The sequence below is a fragment of the Rattus norvegicus genome, chromosome X (genome assembly GCF_021556685.1).
Source record: "Rattus norvegicus strain SHRSP/BbbUtx chromosome X, alternate assembly SHRSP_T2T, whole genome shotgun sequence".
Lineage (NCBI taxonomy): Eukaryota > Metazoa > Chordata > Mammalia > Rodentia > Muridae > Rattus > Rattus norvegicus.
In genome coordinates, this window is record NC_141554.1 from 136,082,308 (window position 1) to 136,110,149 (window position 27,842).

General features: G+C 42.2%; 1 protein-coding gene across 4 annotated transcripts in view; it reads right to left on the reverse strand.

Moving 5' to 3' along the window:
• Positions 1–359: 359 nt before the first annotated feature.
• Positions 360–27,842, reverse strand: part of Zdhhc9 (zDHHC palmitoyltransferase 9) — a 36,124-nt gene continuing 8,641 nt past the window's right edge. For 3 of the 4 annotated variants that reach the window (XM_087599633.1, NM_001039016.2, XM_087599632.1), the window contains 8 exon segments: positions 21,830–21,990; positions 18,324–18,482; positions 10,241–10,378; positions 9,271–9,319; positions 8,393–8,495; positions 6,369–6,472; positions 5,916–6,012; positions 360–1,968 (listed from right to left, as the gene is read on the reverse strand). In XM_087599633.1, coding sequence (XP_087455759.1) covers positions 1,852–1,968; positions 5,916–6,012; positions 6,369–6,472; positions 8,393–8,495; positions 9,271–9,319; positions 10,241–10,378; positions 18,324–18,482; positions 21,830–21,990 — 928 coding nt within the window. In that variant the 3' untranslated portion in view covers positions 360–1,851. 4 annotated transcript variants of the gene reach the window in all.

The following is a 27,842-nucleotide window of genomic DNA, read 5'->3' on the forward strand; positions in this document are numbered from 1 at the left end:
AGCCAAGACCCACTTGCAGATAACAGTGTCCATCTACCTAAGACAGTATCCTAGTGAAGTACGTGTTCTCTTTAGGAAGTGGAATCCCTCTACTCTCCCAGTCTTCTTCACACTGTATATTGCTTGGAAGTCCTGTGTTCGTAGTCCAGATAAGATAAACTTCGGCCCAGATTTAAATAGATCAATGGAGAGGTTGAATTTGAGAGGTATCTATCTCCTGAACCCAAGGGTACCCTGGAAAATGGAAGTAACAAGCAACCCCTTCTACACCACCCACCCACCCTCTGACCCAACACACAAACACATTCACAACCCCATGGTGGTTCTTGAAATGGAAGAGGAAGGAGGAGGCAGGCATCTTGCATTAGACACAGTTTAATCACCTTCAAATAGATTAAAAGTCGTGGTTTGCACCCCTCCCTGTCCCCGTAAGTCATCCAGACAAGACCCTGGCTTAGAAAGAGAAAAACACAGGTGCTCTAGGAAATATAGCCACATATAATACATAGATCTTCTTCCCTGAAGTAGCGCAGGTCCTGAGCAGAGCAGCCTGGGGGGCTACAGTCCACCCCCAGGATGAAGTGGCTCTTGGACTCTGCCGGTGGAAGTGCTGGAAGAGTAGGGGCTTGGATGAAGCCCCTGGTGTGGTTACCATTGCCAGAGGTGGGCTGAGGCCTTGGAGTGGGATACCCGGGAGGGCAGCAGTGCTGGGCTTTCCCTCACTCAGCCAAGGCTTAATGGAAGTACTGTCTAGCCTTTCTCTCTCTCTTTTTTGAGGGGATGAAGAGGGAGAGGAGGGGAGAGGAGGGTAGAGGAGAGGAGAGGAGAGGAGAAGAGTGGAGAGGAGAGGAGAGCCTCTCTGTGCCTTGGCTTCCCCATTTGTGCATTCATGGCCTCTGTAGGCCTTACACAAGAAGTCTGAGGGGTAGTGTTTAAGTGAGCACTCAGGCTTCCCCTGAGGAAAAGGAACCAGCAAAGTGCAGACTTTTATTCCTGCCAGTCCTGCTCCCAGTGGAAGCAGGAGTCAAAAGGAGAAAATGAAAGTGGACTAATGAGCAAAGAGGGGAGATGAGACAGAGAGTGTGAGGGGCTGTATTGTTGGCATCTCATCAATGCTTATTGAGAACAGCACAAGCATTGAAGTTTCTGGAGAACCTATGAGAAATGTATTATTTCTACCATGACTACTTATCTATAGCATCTAATGGGGGGAAAGAGTGGGACTTGGATGTTAGAAAGTAGATGAGGGGCAGGGAGAAAAGAGAAGCTACAGAAATAAATACAAGTGGAAGGTACCTGCCCTATTCCTAATGGGATTGGCTGGCAATGCTGGCACTTTGGAGCCAGGAGAATCCTCCAGCACCCCTCTCCAAGCCTCATTAGTTCTGAAGGAGTCAAGAGCCCAGTTAGGATTCCCTGGCCAGAGGTCTCTGTGACTGCCTCTGGATTTGGGACAGGCAGCAGCTGGAAAGGACTTGAGTCAGCCTTGAGGCTCTTTAGCCCCCAAAAAGAGGCCAATGACCGCCAGCAGGAGAGCTAGGATCTGGAGGGAAGAGAAGGGGAGTCCAAGGACACCTTGTGGCTGAGACAATGGGAAACCAGTGCCATGTCCCAAGAGACCCATTTGTCCAGTTACCAATGTGACTGGCATCTTCTGCCACTGTCTTAAGTCCAAACATTAAAAAAAAAGTTTGCAGCAAGAAAATGCCAGTGTGTAATTGGGTGACTAAAGACCAAAGAAAAACCGTAATAAGGGACAGCTTATTTGCTCTCTGTCTCAGGTTGATCGTCTCCCCTGAAATCTCTCATAGCCCTAATGAAACACAAACAAAAGTCTCTTCCATAGAGAGGCTACTTCTCAGCTTCGGTTGCCTCCTGTGGTGGCTCTGGCGGCTCTGGAGGTGGCATCTCTTCAGGAGTGCTGCTGTCCTCAGGCGTCTCATTAGAGTTCATATGATCTGTTGAGGCCTGAGAAGTAAAAGATATCAGAGTCAACACAAAGTTCTCTCTCTCTCTCTCTCTCTCTCTCTCTCTCTCTCTCTCTCTCTCTCTCTGTCTGTCTGTCTGTCTGTCTAAATGCAGATGATCCAAAGGTATTGAGTTCTTCCTCGAAAACCTTCAACCACAGTGACATTAAAGCTACACAGCCAAGGTCACCAATCTCAGCCCCAAGACCAGGCTCTCATCATCTTAGCGAGAATGCACCTGCAGCTTATTTAAGGTCTATCCTTAACTGTTATGGACAGATGTTTCTACTATTATTAACAATGATAATAACATAAAACATAAATAATTATATGCAAGCACACCCACCACAACAGCATTATTATACCGTTCTAGTTTAACAAGGTCTGACCCAACAGTCTTCAATCCTGGTTCTGTCATAACAGGGAATTTATTAGCCCAAACCAATGAAAGTGGTCTCAAATGATACATATGGTTTAAAATGTCTCCTAAGTGATTCTTTTTTTCCAATGTTTATTTCCATTTTACTGTATTGGTATTTAGCCAGTATGTATGTCTGTGTGAAGGTGTTGGATCCCCCGGAACTGGAGTTACAGACAGTTGTGAGCTATCATGTGTGTGGTGTGAATTGAACCCAGGCCCTCTGGAAGAGTAGCCACTGCTCTTAACCACTGAGCCATCTCTACAGGCCCCTGCGAAATGATTCTAAAATACATCTTCTCTTATATTCAACGGAGAACCTCTAACCTATACTGTTATTATTTGGGACCAGTCTCATTAGAAAAATGATATCGAAGATGATGACAGTAACATGGAAACACACTTGCTGTCCCTTAAAATGCAAAGGACACACTTGGCGGGAGAGGATAATAACCTTACAAAAAGTATGCACATAAAATAAGATGCTATTTTGAAATAAAGTTTAAATCTAAAAATCTACTAGAATGAAAACAGGTTTGGCTAGGTTTCAGAATATGACTACTATACAAAGATTAATTGTGTTTTTCTACACTCTTAATGAGTGATACAAAATGAAATTAGGAAATCAAGAACAAAATAGTTATGTAACAAAAGATACATTTAACACTACAGCATCAAAGGGAGCCAAGATAAAAAACAAAACAAACAAACCAAAAAAACCAGTCCAAGCTTTTTGGTTCCCTTCCTACCTGTCAGAGAGTTACCGTCTCACTACATCATGACATGGAAGCAAGAATGTCAGTAAGGGGGACAGATATGTTTTTTTCTGTGCTTCCTCTCCCTCTCCTTCTCCCTCTACCTCCCACCTCCCCCACCCCCTCCCCTCCCTCTCCCTGCCTGCCTGCCTGCCTACCTGTCTGTCTGTCTGTGTCTTTCCTGTGAGTGTAGGTGTGCATGTGCGTGTGTATGTGTTGCAAGTACCCTAGCACTGAGCTCCATCTTCAGCAAAAGATTGCCATGTTAATGGCTCAGAAAGTGTGCTATGGCAGCAATGTTCCTCGAATTGACCTATAGAGTCAATGTGATCTCTATCAAAATTCCAGCTGGCTTCTTCAAAGAAACTAAAAAGCTTTAAGATAATCCTAAGGTCCATTCAGGATTTCAAGGAACCACGAATAGCCAAAAAAACAAAGAGGAAAAAGAAGAATAAAGCTGAAGAAATAGTACTTCCTGTTTTCAAAACTGTTCAGTGCTAAAGCAACAGACAAATTGTATTATAGGCACAAGAACAGAAATATAGATCAACAGACTGTAACTGAGAGTCCGGAAATAAACACACATTTAAGTCAATTGATTTTCTACAAGAGTGTCAAGATAATGGCATAGACTTTTCAACAAATGGTAGAAAAAGAACCAGATACCCACAGACAAAAATAACTAAATAAATGTATGTTCTCTACTTCTTACCATGTATAAAAATCAACCCAAAACAGATCAAAAATATAAATGTAAAAGCTAAAACTACAAAACTCGTAGAAGAATCAGGGGAATACCTGTTCACAACCTTAGATTAGGTAACAGTTTCTTAGACATGGCACCAAAACACACGCAATAAAAGAGAAATTGATATACATTAAGACAGCACACATGGGCTATAGGGATGACTCAGTGGGTAATGTGCTTGCTGGATAAACACGAGGACCTGAGTTTAATCCTTAAGACCCAGGGCTGCGGCAAGTCAAGAGTGGTGGCATGCTTTTCTAATCCCAGCAGTGGCACATGGCAGGGTCACTGGGGTTTGATACACAGCCAGTAAACTCTATTTGGTGAGCTCCAGGCCAGTCAGAGAGGCTCCCTAAACACACACACACACACACACACACACACACACACACACACACACACACACACGCATACATATGCATGCATGCACACACATTCACATGGGGTAGGGGGAAAAGCAAACAAAAGATTTGAATAAATATTTCCCTTGGGAAGATATACAAATGACTAATACTCAAATGGAAAGATGTATGCATCATTAGTCATCAAAGAAATGCAAATCAAAGCCACAGTGAGATAACACTCCACATCTACAGAGGCTAAAATAGAAATGATCAGATAATCCATCAGATACTTCTAGTGGGAACGAGGAAATGGTGCAACCACTGTGGAAAGCATCTCAGCAGCGTCTCAAAAGATGTTAATATTTAATTTCTGTAATAGAGAGTTACCACCTCTCTCAGTAATTTCACTCCGAGGACTATAGCCAAGAAAAATGAAAGCCTATGTCCATGCAAAAACTTGCACAGAGATGCTCACAGTAGCACTGCTTATAATATCCAAAAAGGTGGAAAAGTCACTTGCCGAGTAAACATGATGGCTTAAGTTTGATTTCTGTGAGAAAACTCTTTAAAAATTATTGGGGTTGGGGATTTAGCTCAGTGGTAGAGCTCTTGCCTAGGAAGCACAAGGCCCTGGGTTCTTCGGTCCCCAGCTCCGGAAAAAAGAAAAAAAAATTGTCACCTGACTTCCACACGTGCGCTGTGGCATACCCATGCCTAGGCTCACACATACATGCCACATAAACACACACCATAGTAATGATAACTAAAATTTTAGAAATAAAAAACAAAATGTGGAAACGGTGAATGGACAGATAAAACATGGTGTATCCGTGTGAGAGGATATGAGTCTGCTATATAAAGGAATGAAGTACTGCCACATATAACACAGATCAGCATTGAAGTATTATGCCAGGGGGCCTGGGGACCTCATTGGTAGAGTGCTTGCCTAGCATGTATGAGGCCCTGGGATCCATCCCTATACCATACCATAACACACACACACACACACACACACACACACACACACACACGGTATCTTGGTGAGGAGGGAGTTATACAAGGTTTCTTAACACAGAGGATAAGGAATTTTTTTTATTTAATTGTGACAATCATATAAGCATTTACTAAGGAACTGCATATTTTAAACAGGCATCGTATGGTATTTACGTTGTATCTCAATAAAGGTCTTAGAAGGAAATTTCAAATTTTTAGGAACATATTTTGTGAAATATATCTTGCCCTAGGTGCCTGGGAGAATGCTTACATGTACAGTATACCAATGTAAGTATATCACTAACCGACCTAACATGCTCCTCTGTCCACAGCTTGGCCCCTTTTAGGTTTCCCTAATCAAGCTACTTGCCACACACACAGTGATGCTCTGGTTTCTTCTCCCTCATGTCCACCCAACAGGAAATGCTCTCCCAGCAGGACTTCATTCAGTTTGCTAGCTGGTGTAGCCCTAGCACCTATGAAAGTAGTTGGCACCAAATAACTGATCAATACGTGTCTAAGGAATGAGTAAATCTTCATCTGTGTCAAGGGTACACTGATCTGAAAGTGGTATCAGGACATAATCAGAGACAGGGAAGCTGAAGAAATCAGGATACAAAATCGCAGTTATATTTTGAAGCTGTCTAGTGGGCCTACAGGGTCTCTTATCACCTACACAGCGACACTTACTGGGCTCTGTGGCAAGAGGCTACTGCTGGTCTCTTGAGTACTTGGAGGTCGACTTCCACTTTCCTCCAGTGGCAAAATACCCCTCCGATCCAGGACACTGACAGAAACAGAAGAACGAATCAAAGACTTGACATGCACTTGTCTATCAGCTCAGTCCCCCCTGAACCTTGGTCTGTACATCAGAAAGCACAAACATGCCTTCAGCAATGTGTCCTGACCCCAGCACACATCTGTCCTCCATTTACTCTTCCACAAACTGGAGGATGTCACATTAATCAGGGAACAAACAAACAATACAGCCAGCCCATGGTTTTATGGCTCATGTAGATATGGTGCCATGTGACAACTCCTAGGAAGACTTAGTTGATATCAGGAAGTTCCATGCAGAAGAATGCAGCAGAGCAGGCAAGGGGATGGGTTTGAGCGTCCAAGGCATTACTGTTACTTGAGTACCTTGGGGGCAAGGGGCCACAAAGCACTTCACAGCAGTTCTTCACAATGTTTCCATGACTGTACGGATTCTGCACACGGTTCTTCCCTGTCCACGATCCTTTGATCTGCAAGATACGAGCCAAGGCTTACATTGAAAAAGTCTGCTGTAGAAACACGGGCAGTATGGGCTAATGAAGAAGTGCAAGAGGCAATAATTACACAATAAACTGAATGCACTACATGTCACTGCCCTGTACACTCAAAACAGTTAAAGGTGTCACACACCCTGGAAGCCTAGAACTTGGGAGGCCAAGGATGGGATTCTGGGTGCTAGGGCAACCTAGTCCACAGAGTAGTCTCAAAATCCCACAAAAATAAATTAAGAAAAAAATTGTAAATGGTTGAGATGGTATGGATGCTGTATGGCGTATACATTTTTAAACAAAATTAATGAAAAGAAAATAGGGGCCAGGGAGAGAGTTCAGTGGATTTAAAAAAAAGGCATTTATTTGCCACCAAGCCTGACAGGTTGTCATCAAGACCCACAGGATAAAAGGAGAGAACCAAAGTGTCCTCTGATATTCCACAGTGCAGTTGTGTGTGCACATGTGCACAGATTAATAAATCTAGTTTGCAAAAGAAATAGTTGAACATGAAAATATAAGAGTAAAAAACCCACAAATGTACATGTTCTATTTTTATCTTAAAATACAGTGTACATATGAACTCACAGGGACCGTGACAGCACCACAAGACCTGCACAAAATGCCAGCACAGAGAAAGGATAGAACTCTAAGTTCTACCAGGAACCAAGAAGCTATTTACAATTGATGCCTGCAGGGAAAGGAAAGGTCCGTCCTCCCCAGTGGAGTGTCCTTGGATATAAGAACCACACTCCAGGGTAGGCCCCACCCATGCCCAGGAGTTGGTTGGACTCACAAACAGATTCTGTGTTTTGTTTTGCGAGCTATGGGAGTGTGCCTTTTGTTTTGTTTTACTTTTGGTCTAGAATTTTGGGGTTTTTGATTTTTTTCTTTCTTTTAAGAAAAAAAGACTATGAAGTCAGGTGGATATGGAGGTGGGGAAGATCTGGGATAAGTTGAGGGAAGAGAAAAATATGGCCAAAATATATTGTACTAAAAATCGTTAAATAAAAATGAAATTTAAACTATAGTGTATATGGAAACAAATGAGATCAAACCTACACAAGTTTAGAAGACTATAAATCATGTCATTAACAAAAGCGATAGGTAGTGGGGTTGGGGATTTAGCTCAGTGGTAGAGCGCTTGCCTAGCAAGCGCAAGGCCCTGGGTTCGGTCCCCAGCTCCAAAAAAAAAAAAGAAAAAAGAAAAAAAAAAGCAATAGGTAGAAGGTAAGGTTACAGGCATTTATTCATTTCTTCAACTCTATTTTCTCATTATCCATAATGAACATGAATTGGCAGTTCCTTAAAAGTAAATATTTATTTGATGCATTTATCCTTCTCCATTCCAAATTTAGAAGCACCAACTACCCTTTTTGATCTTGTTGATTGCCTGCTCTGAAACTAGGTCTAGCTATGTCAGTCAAGCAAGTCTCTTTGTCACTACACAGCTCAGAACAGCCTTCCCCTTGACATCTTCCTGTTTCAGTCTCTCTAGCAAGCGAATAGGAGTGTTCAATCACACTAGGGCTTTGACTAGTCTTTTTTTTTTCTTCTTCTTCTTCTTCTTTTTTTCGGAGCTGGGGACCGAACCCAGGGCCTTGCGCTAGCAAGCGCTCTACCACTGAGCTAAATCCCCAACCCCTTGACTAGTCTTTAAGTACCCATACCTAGTCAAAAGACATGTCTATCCAATTTTTCAACCTCTTCCTAATGTTTTACGGCATTCCACTCCAAAAAAGGCTGTCTGCCTTTTATTTAACCACCTCCCAAATCCACGTCTTTTTTCCCCCATTTGTCTCATCCTTCCAGGCCCTGGACACATGCTTGCTTTCCTAGCAGGTAATAAGGAAACTGGCGGTGGAAAGAAGGATACAGAGCAGGGAGAGAAGGTTGACTCACGTCTTCATTGGTAGTCTGGTTGAGAGCCACAAGGAAAGTGTGAAATCCAGTCAGCCCCACAACAGACCAGAGAGTGAAGAAGCAAATGAGGACTTCCAGAACAGTGAGGTTAGGTTAAGGAATGTTGGAGAACGTATGGTAGGTATGGGACCTGATGTTTCATTTCAGATTCGTGAGATCAGTCACACCCTCTTTACCTCTCGGAACAAGTACCACAGAAAGCCAAATTATGTGCCTATAACTACAGATGAATTCTAAACTTCACTGAATAGATCCCTTATGAAAGTTAATGCATTTCTGTTTATTCACTATGAATAAATAAATCTCTAGCATTCACAGTGTGTATCATTTTCCTGTTTGTCATTGGCTCTCTGCAGAGGACACTGAGGAAGATGCCAAAGCTAAACAATGTTGCCCACCACTGTTAATGGAAATCCCACCAAGAATAAACGTTTTAAATGAAAAAAATCAGTGGGATGGAAACAAGATGTGGTTTATCCAAATCTCTTCTAAATCCCCTTTTCAGAAATGTAGGCACTGCACAAAATAAGCCTTCACTGAAACAAGAGGGCAGGGCTTCTAGCACATAGCACAAAAGCGCACTGCCATAGAGGGCAGTCAGCTAGAGGAGTCAAGGCTGAGTCTAGACCGGACCCTTGTAGGGCAGGAGGAGCCAAGAAAGAGGTGAAGGGTAAGCCTCCCTTAGAGTCCTGACAAGTTTCCGTTCTAGTTGCTAACACTAGGACTACACTTGTTAATTTTAGGCTTTGGCATTCACTGACGTCTGGAAAACTAGATAGTGGGAGAGCTGCAGGGAGAAAACATGCTGGCAAGCAGTTTCCAACGGCTTCACACGGACGAACTGCCAGGGAGGATATGTTCCAGGAGTTTCTTTCAATGTCTCCAGGAAGCCAATTTTCAAGGATTCTGTGAAATTGGTAAGAGGAGCAGAAAGAAAATTTAGTGACTTTAGTAGGAAAAAAATATATATATACATATATATATGTATATATATATCTATCTCCATCCTTATCAACTACCCACTTCCTCATCTCCCTGTCCTGTGCTATATACTCTGACAAGAGAGAGGGTCCCACTAGGGCAAGGGTATAGTTTCCCTTTTACCTACAAGCTGGTGGCTGGATTCACATCCCCAACATACTCCAATGCTTAGGCACTGGACCAGAGCCGAGAGAAACCAAGCTGAGAGAGGTTCCCTTTCCCCTTCCCAGGCCCCAAATATAGACACGTAGTCAGATGGTAACAGATGAAAGAAACTAGAAGTCCCCAAGAAAGACCTTCTTCTCATCTATGCCCCTTCCTTGTGTGATATCCAGCTTAGAGCGCCTCCCTTTTCAAGACCACTTGCTTAGCTCCACACTCTACCTGTCCTTAAGTGTTATGTGTGTGTGTGTGTGTGTGTGTGTGTGTGTGTGTGTGTGCGTGCGTGCATGCGCATATGTAAACATGTGGGTGTGTGTTTTCCATCTTTTGAGTATACCCTGATCCACTAACAGGTATATCTTAAGACACAGAATGAGAGGGTGTGTAGAGACAAATACATACCCAACCTTCTGAATCACTTCAGAACCACCTGGTACTCTGGATATGGCTCAGAAATTATGGGCTCATTCTTGCCAGCAGATGGCCAGAGAGAAGGCCAGAATAATCAGTAAATATCTACCAATATAAGCTGAGATTTGTAGTTCAGCTCAAGAGCAGACAATACTACTTGCCCTGTCTGCCCCTGAACAATGTACCACCCACCATAAGTCCAACTTCCCCTAAGCTCCTCTCAGGCCTTTCCCCGCCCATTGTCAGCACAGTGACAATACTGCGTATACTCACTGAGGGCCACATAGACGATGTTAAAGGCGAAGACATAAATTGTGAGGAGGGAGAGAGAGAGGATGAAGAGGTAGAAGTAGCGGTAGTTCCTCTTTCCAACACAGTTTCCCACCCAGGGGCAGTGATGGTCGAAGCGCTCTGTGGGAGAAAGAGAGCTCAATGCCAAACCTTGAACAAGAGCAAGCTACCTACCACCCATACAGCAACTAACCCAAGAACTCAAGGAGCTGGGCACACCTTTAATCCCAGCACCTGGGAGGCAGAGGCAGGCGGATCTCTTGAGTTTGAGGCCACCCTAGTCATATAGTGTGTTCTAGACCAGCCAGAACTACCTAGTGAGACTTGTCTGAAAGAAAAGGAGGGAGGAAGGGTGGCAGAGAGGGAGGGAGGGAGGAGTTGACATTCTTTATCAAAATGTTTTCACCACTAGCTCCTTCAATCTTGTGATGACTAATCTTTCAGCCTGACAATATCAGGAATCAACTAAAACTCAAGCCTGTAGGGGATTTTCTTAATCAGATTACTTGGGCCAGGAAGACTCACCCTAAATGTGGGCCACATAAAAGAACATGGAAAAAAGAACATAAACTAAAAACCAGACTGACTGAACATAGACTGAAGACCAGAAATTCTCTAGGAATCCCCCAGGATTCTAGCACCAAACTGAGACTGCTGCCACATATCCAGTCTCATGAACTAAACAACTACTTGGCCTTTTTATAAGGGAACAGCCACTATTGGACTAGCCAGACCATAGTCTGTAAGCCATTCCGATACAGATACACACATATATTTATTCTATCAGTTATGTCTTTTAACCCTGACTAAACAAATCGTCACAACTACACTTAATGCCAGTTAAAAAGATATTTTCTCACTTGACTGATCAAGAGACAAAGGCTTTAAACAATCCAGTAATCTGAGTTACTCTGTCAGTTAAGAGCAGAGGCATTGCTTTTCCCTATAAAAAATGTTAGCAGACGGACCTACTAAATTCAGAAAATAAATTGAAAAATTAGCACCATGAATTTTTTGACCTATATTTATTAAATATATAAATCAACAATATACTATTCTTAAAATGGTATGGCATAATTCAATGAAACAGAACACAGAAACAATCTCTGGACTATGTAAGAATTTACCATCTAATAAACACCATTATAAAAGGGAAGTATGATTTCATAAATAATTATGAACAATAGGCCAATTGGCAGAAAATAAGGTTAATTTTTTTCTTCACACTATTTGCCAAAATAAATTCCAGATGAATTAGTCATTGTACATAAAAACAAGTTTAGATCACAAAATAATGACAAAGAACAGATATACGATTTTTCCAAGCACGTAAGTAATACAATAAAATAGTGGATGGAGGAAAAACTGGTTTTACTCAGGAGGCAGAGGCAGGAGCAGTTCTGCGAGTTTAAAACCAGTCTGGTCTACCTAGCAAGCTTCCAGAAAGGCAGGACAAAATAAGAGAAACCCTGTCTCAGAAAACTAATAAACAAAAGTCTCTAACTTTTAAACAAAATGCTTTTTGTACATTAAAAATTCTAGACAGCCAGTGCAATGGCTCAGCGGCAACAGGCACTAAGTTTGCAAGCCAGACAACCGGAGTTGGCTCCCCAGAGCTCACAGAAAGGTAGGAGTGAATCAATCCATAAAGTTGTCCTCTGACCTTTACACACATAGCATAGCACACAAGCCCCACCCACATCACACACAGACACACACACACACACACACACACACACAAAGCATTCTCTCTTCCATTCTCTAAACAATAAAAGAAAAAAACTAGAGAGAAAAACCCATCTATACACATATATCTGCCTGATTTTATGAGAAGTCTTTTTAAATCAATAAAAAAGATACTTCCTCAAGAAAGGTACCAAAGGCTTCCCGAAATTTATTAAGGAAGTTTTCTTTTCTTTTTAAAAGACTGTCTCAGTAATTAGTCATAGGGTGGGGCCTTAATTCACTAGGATTTAAGAAGAGGGTGGGACATTAAAAATATGTGAGCACACAAAAACAAAATCCCAAACAGGGAGAGCCCAGCAAGGAAGAAGCCATCTGCAAGCCACAGAAAGAGGCCTTCCCAGAAACCCTTTTGTCACCTTGATCTTGAATTTTCCAGTCTCCAGAACTGTGAAATATGTTTACTCTGTTGATTAAACAATCCAGCCTACAGTTTCTTATTATTGGAACCCAAGCACAAATCCAGGTATATAGTCAGAAGTTCACTTGCTAATCCATGTGGTATCGACTTGTTAACGTTCTAAGGAACTGACTGTTTCCACACTGGATACACAAGTTTACGTTCCTACTAGAAATGTAAGGTTCTACCTTCTCCACATTCTTAAGCTTCATTTTCTTTTTTAAAAGAGGACCTTACAATGTCACCCAAGCTGGCCCCAGACACACACTTTTCCTGCCTTAACCACCCAAGGGCTAGGATTACAAGTATAGACCACCACACCTGACTGAGCTCAATAATTTTTATTTCAGTATCATAATAATAATACAGAATAGCACCCAATGACAGGAGACTGACTAGAAGAACTAGAATACAGCCTTATAATAGATAATGCAGCCACTAAAGTAATCGTAAGGATGTAGAATAAGAGCTCAGCATATAATTTTATGAAACAAAAGCCAAGCGGGGCACCACCTTTAATCCCAGCACTTGGATCTTTGTGAGTTTAGGATAGCCTGGTCTACAGAGTGAGATCCAGGCCAGACAGAGCTATGCAGTGAGACTGTCAAAACAAAACAAAATCTAACAAAATAAGATAAGAAACTCAAAGCAGGAGCTACCGTTTTGTAGCTCAGTGGTTAAGAGCACCTGCATTTACAGAGGACTGGGGTTCAATTTCCAGCACCCACATAGTGGCTCATAACCATCAGTCACTTCAGTTCCAGGAGATCTGAACTCTGTAGGCACAAGGCATGTACGTGTTGCATATACAAGCATGCACACATGCATGTAGGCAAATCCACATAAAATAAATAAAATCTTAAAAAAGAAAACCTCTTATCAACCTGGGAGGATGGCTAGGTCTGTAAAGTGCTGGTGACACAAGCATGAGGGCCTGGTCTTGGATCCCTGGCACATACATGACACATGCGACATGGGCTGGAGAGAAGGCTCAGTGATTAATAGCATTTGTTCTTAACAGCGGACCTGGGTTCAGTTCCTACCATCCATATGGTGGCTCACGACCACCTTTAACTCCAGTTCTAAGTGGACTCAATGTCTTCTTCTGACTTCTGTGAGTACCAACCATACATATGATGCACACACATTCAGGGAAAAACTCTTACACGTAAAATACAATAAGCAAATCTCTGAAACAAAGCATTAGGCACGGTGCCATATGCTTGTAATCCTAAGAGCAGAGACAGGAGAATCCTTGGTAAGTGAGTCTAGCAGAATCTATGACGTCCAAGTTTCATGAAAAACCCTGTCTCAAAAAAAAGGTGGAGAGGATCATCAAGATGGTTCAGAGGATAAAAGCCTTTGCCGCACATACCGCGTGACTGGAGCAGAACCCATGAAACTGACTTACAGGTTGAAAGAGAGATGCACACAGTTTGTGACACATAAGCACACCCACGCATACCACACACACAAGCATGTTCACACACATACACACTCAAAAAATGAAATAAGCCTCTTCTGTGGAGCTGCCAGAAATCACTGTAGAGTTTCCTCAGAAAACTAAAAATAAAACTACCACAATATTCAGCTATACCACTGGGTACATATACCCAAAGGAGTGGAATACATCCTCCGTAGAGATACTTGTACGTGAGTGTTTACTGCTGGAATACTCAGGATAGCCCAGATAAGGGAAGCAGTCTAGAAGGCCATCAACAGATGAATCAATACACCATACACACAACAATCGGATTTTACTCAGCTGTAAAGGAGACGCAATTAAATCCTTCTCAGGAAAATGGATAGAACTCGAGATGATTTTGCTAAATCAAATAAGCTGGACTCAGGTAAATGCAAGATGTGTGTGTGTGTGCGCGTGCGTGCGTGCGTGCGTGCGTGCGTGCGTGCGTGCGTGCGTGCGTGCGCGTGTGGTGGGGAGAGACATGAATGCAGACAGGACTGGTGGGGAAACAAAGGAGATGTACAGGACTTGAGAGCGTAAATATGAGCACAGTGGGCTGAGATACATGGATGACAATGTCGTGATGAAACCTGGTAGTTTGTACTGCAACTAAAAGAGATTAAAGGCAGGAGATGGAACCTGTGTGAAGTGTTGCCTAGTGTGTGTGCAGACCTGGCTCAACCCCATCACCACCACAAAAAATTAATTCAGAAATTAAAAATCTCTTAGATTATATAACGTCCCTTTTTATAAACAAAGTGGGTTTGATTTATATTTTTATACCACCCATATTTTCTAGCACAAGCAAATATTATTTTAATTAGCTTTTTAAAAAGGAGGAGTTGAGGGCTGGAGAGATGACTTGGTGGTTAAGAGCACCTGCTGCTTTTTCCAGAGACTCTGAATTCAATTCCCTGCACCTCCATAACAGCTCACAACTATCTGGAACTCCAGTTCTAGCGAGTCCAACCCCCTCTTCTAGCCTATGAGCACCAGGCACACAAGTGATGCACAGAAAAACATACAGGCATAACACCCACACAAGTAAGATAAAATAAAAATAAATTAGATGGGGTTGGAGCAATAGCTCACTCATTAAAGTGTTCGCTGTGCATGCATGAGAACACACACACACACACACACACACACCACACACATATACCACACACACATACACACACATATACATACATACACATATACACACACCACACACACACACACACACACACACACACACATCAGACTGAGATAAAAAATATATGAGGCATGATGACATATGTTTATAATGCCCACAGTAGAGAGTAGAGGCAGGGTTATCCCTGGGGCTCACTGGCCAGCCAGGAAAGACAGCCTCATTTGGTAAGTTAAAGATCTCAGTGAGACACCCTGTCCCTGAAAACAAAGAAAAATGACACCCAAAGTTGTCCTCTGGCTTTACCACACACACACACACACACACACACACACACACACACACACACAAACACCTCCAAAGGGAAGGAGTACCTTTTGAAGAACAGTGAGTACTAATCAAAACCCAGACTGTAAGAATAAAGACACTGAAGTGTAGCTCTTCACAATTGATGGCTTCCAGTTGGAGTGGGAATGGGGGTGGGAGGAGGATTCCGTTTTCTTTACAGGGCTGGCCGCTAAGACTTTGACCATGTTCCAATGGGGACATGAGCAACAGAAATTAGACTCGTGGTTCTTGTTTTGTTTTGTTTTGTTTGGGGAAAGGGGAGTGGAAGGGTGGGAATATGATCACGGTGTACTCTATAAAATTCCCAAATAATTAAGAGAAATATGTTGGGGAAAAGAAATGTATAAAGAAAGATGTCAAGTGCTCAAGTAGTTAGCATCATGCCTAGATACAGTTACAGATAATAGCCCCATTTTAAGCAAACTCGCTATATAAAAAAATTGAGAAAAATGTAAATTTATACAGATCTATGTTTTTACCATATTTTTAGTCCTGCTCTCAAGCTGGTTAGAGAATTTTTTTCCATAACTGGACAAATTCACTTTGTCCAGTAACAGTGGGAATAGGTGACTGTTGAGTGCTCAGGCCTAAGTGGGAGATTGATTTGACCCCACTAAGGCTTAGAGGACATCATGGAAGAGAGAGGAGAAAGAGTGGGAGAGCCAGAGGATTTGAAGGCTGGTTTCTAACCGTGACAAGACCGTTATACACGAACTCACAGCTTCTATGACTATCTGCGCAAGATCAAGCCACTTAAAAATTCCAGCATGGCTAGCAATGGTGGCTCCGAGCACTCAGGAGGCAGAGGCAGGGGAATCTCTGAGTTTGAGGCCAGCCTGGTCTACCGAGCAAGTTCTAGGACGGCCAAGGCTACACAGGGAAACCCTGTCTCAAAAACAACTACTACGGGGTTGAGGATTTAGCTCAGTGGTAGAGCGCTTGCCTAGCAAGCGCAAGGCCCTGGGTTTGGTCCCCAGCTCCGAAAAAAAGAAAAGAAAAAAGAAAAACAACAACAACAACAACAACAACTACTACTACTACTACTACTACTACTACTACTACTACTACTACTACTACTGCTTCCAGCATGGATGGAGGAGTGGCTCCTGGAGCTCCATCTCCACCTGTAGCTGAGGAGCTAACAGCATTCAATGGCTGCTGGAGGGTAAGGAGTAGTTTTTTCTTTAGGGGTGTTGGTTGTCAGATAATAAATGATGCCCCCATGCACATGCAGGCAGCACTAACTGGACTTGGTGTTATAAAGAATGAGAAGGAGAGGGCATGAAGGTGTGAGAGGCATGTCTTGGAGGTTCTAGGGAATGGGGAGGAGGATTGAAGGTGAAAATGACCAAGATACATTGTATATATCATGGGATTTGTCAAGAAAAATTAAGTATGTTTTTAAAAGAAATCCAGTTTTAATATGTATCTCTCTGGCTATTAGTAGATGTGGACATATTCTCATGTCATTAGATAAGTAAATTTCCTTTTTATGAACTATCTATGTTTCTCATAGAGCATCTGTGCTTTTTAAAAAGTCAATTTGTAAGCTGGGTGTGGTGGCATATCCCTTTAATCCCAGCACCTGGGAGGCAGACGCATGCAGATCTTTGTGAGTTCTAGGGCAGCCTGGTCTACAAAGAAAATTTCAGGGCACTTAGAGATACATAGAGAGATCCTGTCACAAAAAAAATCAACTTGCATGCTGAGTACCCACAGAGGCCAGGAGAGGGTGTCAGATTCCCTGGAACTGAAGTTACAGATGCCATCATGTGAGTGCTGGGAATCAAACTCAAGTCCTCTGGAAGAGCAACCAGGGTTATTAACCACTGAGGTATCTCTTGTGTAAGTTCTTCACATTTAAGAATATTAATAAGGAGAGGGAATTCTTCATGAAACCTTCACATCAGATCTTATTTAAATAGTATTTCCTAGTTCATTTAAAATTAGTTATGATTTATAAAGTCCAATCCAATATTAATTTGGACCACAAAGAAAGAAAGAAAGAAAGAGAGAGAGAAAGAAAGAAAGAAAGAAAGAAAGAAAGAAAGAAAGAAAGAAAGAAAGGAAAGAAAGAGAGGAAGGAAGGAAGGAAGATAGATAGATAGATAGATAGATAGATAGATAGATAGATAGATAGATAGATCGATCGATCAATCTCCCCAAACTCTGGCTGAAGAATTGGCTAGTAGGAAGAAACCAAGGCTCTCAGACATGATACGCGGCATACTGAACATAGGAATTACATCAGTGGTAACGCAGTGTTACATACACACTATCAATGAGCAGCTTTATCATCTGTGTATGATCTTCTCCAGAGTTCGGCACAAAGTAGGAAGTATGTATAACTAAGCCCCTTATGTGCAGATGGCAGCACAGACCTTGAATTCTGCACACCTACACACATGTAGCAAGAGCAAAGACATTTAAAAAAAAATAAAGGCTTGGACATCAGACCTGATCAAGCATCATCTCATGCCAATTATACAAACTTACACAAAGGCATTTCAGTGACATCATCTGTAAAATGGGGATGATACTGGTTTCTGGGGGTTGCTATGAGCCTTGAATGAGAGAAAGGAAAAGTACTCAGCCCAATGCCTAGTACAGAGTGGGAACACAACGGGGCCACTTCTGCCACAGGCATTCCTCAGAAGTGCCCTCTAGTGGGTGATGGTATTCTCCTCCTTTGTAAAGTGGGCCACACCTGACATGGACCCAGTAGAGGAAAATTGAGATTTCCCAAAAAGGTGTTGTTCCCATTTATCAAAGACTTTTTGTTTAGACCGGATGTCCGTGAGTCCAGCTGATCTGCTGTTGTGTAGGAGATCCTTTCCTATCTAAATCTACCTTGTTTCCCATCTGAATCGACCTTCTCATTCCCACTGAACTTTCCCAAGAACCACTGACCATTGTGAGACCCCTTGCTCAGCTGAGCCTATCCCTCAGGCAACATCCCCTTGGTTTTACTCACCCACACAGTTGTCACAGATGCTACAATGGGAGGCCCTGGGAGGCCGGAAGATCTTGCATGTATAACAGTATTTCAGTTTCACAATCTGGTTGTTTATCTGGAAATTCTTAATACGAGGAGGTGGTCTCTGGCCCTGTGGCACGGCACCATTGGTGGCTTCTGTAATCAGTAAAACAGCTTTAATTCATTGCTATTCTTTGTTTGAGTCCAAAGTCTCTACACATTATACCATGAGTGGTAAGGGCTCCTGTTTTCCAGGCAAACACTTCTACACTAGGATTTCAACATCACACTGTATCGGCCCTACATCTACTGAATGCTATACACCTCTGAGATGTACATGTAAAAGATGTGTCTTCAGGGGCTGGGGATTTAGCTCAGTGGTAGAGCGCTTACCTAGGAAGCGCAAGGCCCTGGGTTCAGTCCCCAGCTCCGAAAAAAAAAAAGAACCAAAAAAAAAAAAAAAGATGTGTCTTCAAGGGTGTTGGGTTGTGGGGGGTTGATTACAAAGAAAAAACTTAAAAAGAAAAATGGCAAGAATCTGAAATGAAAGCATCTAATTTGACTAACAATCACATAAATAAAATGAAAACATAGGCATGCTGGTAGCATGCCTTCAATGTCAGCACTCAGGAGGCAGAAGCAAGCAGACCTCTGTGAACCCCAGGTCAACTCAGTCTATATAACAAGTTCCAGACCAGCTAAGACTACATAGTGAGACCCTATCTCAAAAACAAAAAGTAAACCACAAAATCACTATCTCTACCTACTATAATTAATAAATATTAAAACAAAGATAAATACACAACAGTGTTCCCAGAAAGTTCAAACTTATCTTACCAGTGAACAACACATTAGCAGCTACAATAATTTTAAATGTATATGCTCTGTGACCTAGTAACTCTACTAGCAAAATTCAAAGAGAATTTACAAAGCATGGTTATGCAAGAATATTTGAATAGTGTCCTTCTTGATAGGAGCTAAAAGCAGTAGAACTAAATTTTGAGGAAAGACTCAGGTACAATACACATTAGAGACCAGCCTTGGCTACATGAGACTCTGCCTCACACAAACAAACAAAGTCTAGAGGGAAGGAGCATGCTCAAAGTCCATTATATACTAATATGAAGTATCTTTGTGAAACCTAGTGCCATATAGAATTAATATATGCCAATATATGCAAGTATGTCAAGGGCCTGGCGAGGCAGCTCCTCAGTTAAGAACAATTGCTTCCCTTTCACAGGGCTTGTGTTTAGACCCCAGCACCAACAAGGAAGTTCACAACTGCCTGAAACTTGAGTTCTAGAGATCCAATGTCCTCTTCTGCCTCCATGGGTACTCCATTTACATGGTGCACTTACATACATGCAGGCAGAACACCCATAAACAGAAAATGAAAAGAATTGTACCTTTTAAAGAATTGTTTCAAAACTAAAAAGGAGTAAAGGCTAGTGAGACAGCTCAGCAGGCTAAGCAAGGCATTTGCTGCCAAGCCTAATGGCCTGAGTTTGGTCCCTAGTGGAAGGACAGAACTGACTCCTGAATGATGTCTTCTGGCCTACACAGACAAACACACACAGTGGTACATGCAATTACCACTCCAAAGTAAATGCACACATGCATGCATCATGCATGCATACATACACACATACACACATACATACATACATACATACATACATACATGGGATAAGAATTATTTGATGATAAATTCTATTCTAAAGGGGGTAGCTTGCTTGTATTAAAATAGCTGTATATGTATTAAAGAGAAAAAAGAAAAACACACTAAAAACATTTCTATGCTAGGTTGTTTTAAATATCTGATAATTCCCTTAACTTCACTCTTAAGGAGCCCTTAGTAGGACAAACAGTACGAATCCTTAATGCCATTTTACTTAATATCAAAGTGCTTCCCAGACAGACTGTATGAATTTGTACGCCTCCCCATCTGCAGCATATGAGAGGCGCTGGGTTCAGCACACCTTTGCCACAAAGTAACATTCCAAAAACATTCGTTTGGATTTTAAAAATCTCTGCTATATGGAACATTTTTTCCTTTTTGTGCAAAGTGGTGTAGCTACTGGGAAAGGAAACATTAAGTGTACAAGAAGGTCCGAGAAGATGAAGCTAGCTGTTCATAAGGTGATGGAAGTCCCAACTTGCCACTTTAATAAGTCCTTATATGTGCCATACAGGAAAGTGTGAGGAACCCAGAGTTCATGGCAGAATCCGGGGGAGACTCAGGGGTAGAACAGGGGGGGTACTTTAAGAGCAAGACAGAGGGGGATTGTCCTTTTCTTCTGTTCTTCTCTATCTGCATTATTACTGTTTCATAAACTAATTTCTCGTCCCCATGTGGGTTCAGCTAATGTCACCATGCCTTGCCTCTACTTTATGCTCACCCACATTCCCCTGACCTCAGTCCATGCCGTTGGAGCTGAGATCTGTACATGCAAACCAATTCCTCCTTAGCTCCTCTAAAACAGACTGAGTTTTTCCAGAAAGAAATACACCGTGAAAGTTAGGGGAAACAGTTCAAATAAACAAACACAAAGGAGTGGCAGCCTCCAGGGCAACATCAAAGAACTAGCGGCCAGCCACACACTGGCACTCTACTAACACAGATGCTTAGCATCACAAATTCTGGGTCACAGAGCTTGTCATACAGCTCAGTAGTAGAGCCTGTTCTAGCCTGCCCAGGGGATTGGGCTCAATCCTCCATACTGGGGGGGGCAAGGAGGTGACAGACCAAGTACTGAGTCACTTTTTTTTCTTCTCTTATCTTGTTTGGATGTGGATTCAAGCTACTGTGGAAACAAAATTGAGAAACACTTAACATAGCCACTGCTGCTGAGTTAGTAGACCCCTCCCCCACTTGCCTCTAGTACTCGCATCACTGACTTCTTCGCAGTGGGAACTCCCAGGATATTCCCTTTCTAGTCTTGGATGTTCTGTTTAAATCCATGAAGCCGTCACGGCTCCTGGTGGTGCTACATTCCAATCTCAGAGTCTCGGACTGTAGAGTTCTGAGCCTGAAGTCCGTTCCTTTACTCCTCTGAGTGGTTCCTGGTACTATGATTGCCCTCTCTCACTTTGTGCGACCCCCAAAAGCAGGAATTTTTGGTCAGGGACCCATGAATGCACTTCAGAAGAGCTATGAAATTACATCCAAAGTTCCATGTATATGCAAAAAAGAGCATTTTAGGGGCAGACCGCTTATAGCTTCCCTCAGCAAACAGATGTGTAATGGCCTCCTCCAAAAATGGAAAAGACACTGTCTCGCCAACAATTCAGCATACCTTAGTAACAAACTCTTTCTTTGATGCAACCCAACACATGGGATAAGAAAGCACATGTGACTATACAGTACTTGTTGTACCTGTCTGACTGAAGTCACAGTAGCCAGTCACTTAGGATCTCAAAGAAAAAACTGGAACAGTAGTCTGAATCTGCAACAGCTATAATTACTCCCCTCCCCAACAAGGCCGCCCGTCTCCAGGACTCACCTATTTCCATTTCTATGAAAGCTGCTTCATCTGGTAGTGCTCGAGGGATCACTCCAGGGTCACTGAAACTGGTCCTCAAGAGTGTGGCCATAGAGAAAAGAAAGAGCATAGCAGCAAACACAGGGATGGCAGGAGACAGCTGGACAGCCAGATAGCGACACCTGAAGAGAGGAAGCAAGTTAAGATTTTTCCAAGTTTATGTAGATCCAGCTGTGACAACTGTATCGCTCTGGTCTCCAAATAAGAACAGAAGATCTCCAGGGCAAACACTATGTCATTTACTTCCCCCTGAAAGTTCCAAATGCTTAAGATGTGATTCTGAATACAGTGTAACCTTGGTACATACTTGATTGAGGTCACCTATGGCATACAAAAACAATCTGAAAGGAACTCCCTTTCACCTAAGTTAACTCATGCCTCTTATCAGGGCCCTAGGAACATTCTGTCTGCCTCAGGAAAGGTTGACACTGGCTAGGGACAGAGAAGTAACAGAGCCTGGACTTGTAAGCACCATAGGGTACTTTTGCTCCGGGATCATTCAGAGCAGTTCATATCCATTCATCCGGCATTAGGACTGAGCTTGATGAAGAGGAGAAAAAGTAGGAACAATCAGGAAGCAGGCTCACCGTGGCACACAGAGGGTATCTCAGCATGCTTTAAGACCAGTGAAAAGCTTCCAGACTGCTGATTGAGTCTGTAACGTCCATTCATTCTGTCTCCCCAAATAGCTCAGCTAATGAGTGATGAATGACCATCAGCAGTGGGATAAGAAACCTCCTTAACGCCACTTCCCAACACCATATCTATTTCTGTCTTTCCTCATGATGCATTTTTTTCCTCTTCATAACCCAAATGGACTTATCGTTCAGGTCCTAGAAACATCACTGTCATCATGGCAACTCTAATTTACCATCTACCAGGCACCTGTTAACTACTTTAAACACTATATTTCATCCACGTCTCACACCTAAGCTACAAGCTAGGACCCCTTGTATTTATTGATAAATGAAGAATTTGGGACTTAAAGAAGTCTTGTCTCCTACAAAAAGGCCTATGGGAAGTAGCATTCCTCCTGCCTTCACTATGAAGGCCCTGTGTCATTTCAGTATGTTGATTTCACCTCCCTCAACTTGACTTCATAAAAACAAGAAACTGGTTTCATGGAACCTTGGTGTACTGGCTGGTTTTGTGTGTCAACTTGACACAAGCTGGAGTTATCACAGAAAAAGGAGCTTCAGCTGAAAAAATGCCTCCATGAGACCCAACTGTAAGCCACTTTCTCAATTATCGATCAAGGGTGGAGGACCCAGCCCATTTTGGGTGGTGCCATCCCTGGGCTGGTGGTCTTGGTTCTCTAAGAAAGTAAGCTGAGCAAGCCAGGGGAAGCAAGCCATTAAGAAACATCGCTCCATGGCCTCTGCATCAGCTCCTGCTTCCTGGCCTGCTTGAGTTCCAGTCCTGACTTTTCTTGGTGATGAACAGCAATGCGGAAGTGTAAACTGAATAAACTCTTTCTTCCCCAACTTGCTTCTTGGTCATGATGTTTTGTGCAGGAATAGAAACCCTGACTAAGACACTTGGGTTCAAATTCTGGTTCTACTAACTCCCAGTTGGGTGATTGCAGATCTGTAAAATGGGGATAATAATAGTATTTCAGGAGGTCACTGTGTAGACCAAATGCACTAGTATAAAAAAGTGCTTAAGGGGCTGGGGATTTAGCTCAGTGGTAGAGCGCTTACCTAGGAAGCGCAAGGCCCTGGGTTCGGTCCCCAGCTCCGAAAAAAAAAAAAAAAAAGAACCAAAAAAAAAAGTGCTTAAAAGGATACTTGATGCATAATGGACACTAAATAAATAACCTTTATTACTATTAACATCTGATTTTAGATTTGCTAGATCTCCATTCTAGTAAGGGAACAAAGAAGCTATCAATAAGTACTTGTTGATCTGAACTATCAAACCGAATGAATGAGAGTATGTGATGAGCAGTATCACTGACCTATTTTTATCCATCTCCTCCCGAGGCACATTTCTCCTTGAAAACAGAGCTCATCACTGGAGGCAGACTATAAGTGGATGAGCAAGGAGTGGAGGGAGAGCAAAGAAAGGACGCTAGGAAAAAAGCTTACTTTATCAGCAACTGAGCAAGCCGCAGTCTATTCAGGGCAAATGTCTAACAAGCTGCACGTTTGCTCCAGTTGTAGAACAACCCCCATGAGATGCTCCCCTGCCTCCCCTCCACAACATAAGTGCACAAGGTGGGGGTTGTGAACTCATTGTTATATTAGGCTAATGAGTATTTACAATGAAAGTGAGCTCATGTATGGAACCTGCAAAATGATTTCAGTGGCCTATTCATTTTAAAATATAATTTGTGGTCTTAAACTTTCTTTTAGCAATATATTTTCTTCTCCTAAAAGTCAAAAGGACATGGAGGGAGCATGTCAAGAACTAAAGGATCTGGCAAATGGGTTCAGGGTAACTAACCTACATATCACTAGTTTGTTTCCATTCCTCCCGTCACAGGAACACATAATCAAAAAGTAAATTCAGAAACAAAAGTCACCACCACTTGCCAGAGACCCAAAGGACACAGGAGAATCATAAAGTCACGTTTCGTGAGTAAGTCACGTGTAATCACTGCACTAACAGAAAACAGATTTCTCCCCAATCATTGATCATCTGTAAGATCGATCTGCAAAACAAAGGAGCAATGTCACCAGGCCTGCCTTGTATAGAGTCTCCAATCCAAGAGGGAGAGTTCATGGGGCCCCAGCCATAAACAAAGAAAACTACAGGCAACTAAGGAATGCTAAGAGCAGGAGAAAATAGTCCTGGCCCCAGGGAAGAGTCCTCTAATTGGTTATCTTAACACTGAAAGGATTGAACTAGTTGTGTGGGTATGTGTGTAACAATACAATTAAAGAAAAAGAGACCATATTTCTAGAGGGAGGGGGAGGTTCATGGGAGGGACTAGTAGAGGGAAGGGAAGGGGGAAATAATGTAAATATATTCTTTAAAGCTTTAAAACAGCAGAGCTATCTGATTATCCACGAAAGGGAGGTTGTTGCTCTTTTGAGATTATTTATTTTGCTTTATGAATGAATGTCTTGCATGCACGGAGGTATGTGCACCATGCACATGCCTGGTACCCTCAGAGGTCAGCAGAGAGTGTTGGATCTCTGGAACTGGAGTTAGAGCTGGTTGTGAGCCACCATATGGGTGCTGGGAACCAAACCCAGATCCTCCTCAAGAGCAGCAAGAGCTTTTAATCACTAAGCCATCCCATTTCCTTTTCTTTAAGGAGCTAGTAAAACCACCACCAAAGGAAATATTCAAATCACTGCTGGTCCCTACAAAGAAGAACCAAAAAGCTCGACTAAGTCCAATTCTAACACCTGCTGTAGACTAGACAAAAGACAACTTCGATTTGAATTATACTACACCATCAAGGATAAAAGTCTCTGTAATCTCCATACAGACTATCTTCTGCACCTGCTAAAACAATCCACTCTGTATGTCAACAAGCACACAACAGGCTTATTGTATTACTCTACTCCAGAGAGAGGCTACAGGCAGCCAGTTGTCCCTAGTCTGTGGGCGTGGTTAGAAAGGCAGATGGGGGACCAACAGGCCTTTCTACTCCAAATAAGAGGAAACATGGAAAGCTAGCAACTAAGACTATTGTGGACTACAGCCTATGATGGTCTCTCTCATCTAAATAAACATGTTTAAATAAAAACAGCCTCGCAAGCAAGGAATGGGGGTGTATGCCTGTAGTCTCAGCTATTCAAAGCCTGAGCCAGGAGGCTCATGTTCATGAGTTCAAGACCATCCCAGGCAACACAGAGAAACACATGCCAAAAGAAGTTCTATTCAATGTGGGGAAGTTGAGGATACAATTGATCAAAAGTCACATAATTTCAATAAGGAAGACTAGATTCAAGAGACCCACCACCAATAATAGTGACTGTAGTTAATAGCAATACTTGAAAGTGATTCAAAATAGATTTTAAGTGTTCTCTCCAGAAGAAAAAATAAGTATATGAAATGCTTGCTTCATGTGTTAAGAAGCTACATTTTGGGGTAGGGGATTTAGCTCAGCGGTAGAGCGCTTGCCTAGGAAGCGCAAGGCCCTGGGTTCAGTCCCCAGCTCCGAAAAAAAAAAGCTACATTTTAACCATTCTACAAAAATACATGCATCAAAATATGTTGTTCACTATAAATATAGTTTGTATTTATCACTTTACAAACATTTTAAAATTTTTTGACAGTTTCATAACTGCAGGAAGCTGGAAGTCTATCTTTGATAGAAATAAGGTCCTATAAAATTTCATAGTAATTACCTAAAGTCAAGGTAAGCTCAAACTTCACCAAGTTGTCTTAGAGAAAGACTTAATCTGTCAGCTACAAGCATAAGCTTATTGTTTTTAAACCCCTTTTTCTTTCCACAGATATCATTTCTTGGAATAATGATATCCATACACTCGTGGAAACAGAAGTTTCCTTTGTCTTCCAAGTTCCAGGAGGCTTTCCTCCTTCTAGGGCTTAGACTTTCCCTTTCTTACTTGATAAATAAACCATATGCCTACCAAGCATTCATTTCTGATACCTGAAAGAGCATTATCATTTTTAAAATATCCTTTCCCAACTCCTTGACTGACCTCAGACTTCCATAGCTGGACTAGAATACTGGATTCCCATATGTTCCCATGAGCCACATGCTGGTACTGACTAGCAGTATCCAGCAGTGCCAGGCTAGGGTAATGCGTCATGTCCCATGCCCCACCCCCAGCATGCTAGTTTGTTGGAAGAATGATAGTAATGGCACAGACTTCAATTCATTTGAAAAAATAAATCTCAAAATAGATTCATGAGTGAGGCTGGTAAGAGACCAGATTCCGTGTTAGGGCTCTGCCTCACAGACTGCCATCCTAAACTGTTCTACATAACACTCTGTCTTGAAGTCCCTAATAGCTCTCTTCCTACATTTTTAATGTTTTGTTTGTTCTTTTATCAGCACAATCAATAAGCCAACAAGTATTTATTGGTCTAACAACTGAAGAACAGGAAAAATAAGAGCTCATTTTCTTGGGGAAAACATAACTAACATACGAAACAGCAAAAGCAGACGCTGAGAGCAATAATCAAGTGTTAGGATGGTGATTCAGACTCTGGACTGTAAGTGGTCAGGAAAGCGCTCTCTTGGGGAGCTGGTGGCTGTTGAGACTGTTCCAATAGCAGCTGTTAAGGATGGCTTTAAGGACGAACTGTGCTTTTAACAGCAAGATGGGTCTAAGGATCCCAGCCTCATAATGCCCTTTGAGCTAACATGATAGAAATAACACTTCGCTTTCATTCCTCCTAGATATGGGTAGATAGTTGTCTTCTCATTCCCTATTTCCCTGGCATGCATTGAATGCTTCGCTTCCTACAAAATTCATTCTGAAATCCCAACCTCAATTCAGTAGTATCTGCTGTTCGGATGGAGCCCTTGGTAAATGATTTGTGTCAACCTTAAGTCTCCATCTTCATGAATAAGATTAATGATGCATACTAACAAAAGTCACCATGCCTTTCTATGATATAAGGTTGCAAGAAGACAGCTACCTGTAAGCCATGAAATAGGTTCTTACCAGACCCTGACTCTGCCAGTACTTTAACCTAAGGCTCTCTAGCCTTTAGAATTGGAAGACATATGAGAAAGCAGAGTCTGTAACAGTCTGTGACGACAACACAAACAAACTAACAGGACTCTATCTCTAGAACAAAATAATCATGTATAATCACCACCCAGAATACAGTTTCAAGGTTATTATAGCTACACTCTGAGTCTTCTGAAAGGGAGGAAGTCTAAAATGTAATTGAAAATTAACCTCCCAGACATTCTGCTACATAACTATCAAAGTAAAATATACAACCCTCGTGCTTCAGTCGAAATGGAGAAAAATTAACCACATGAGCATTTTCGATTCTGTGGTGGTAAAAATTCTTTTTTTTTAGAATAGATATACCC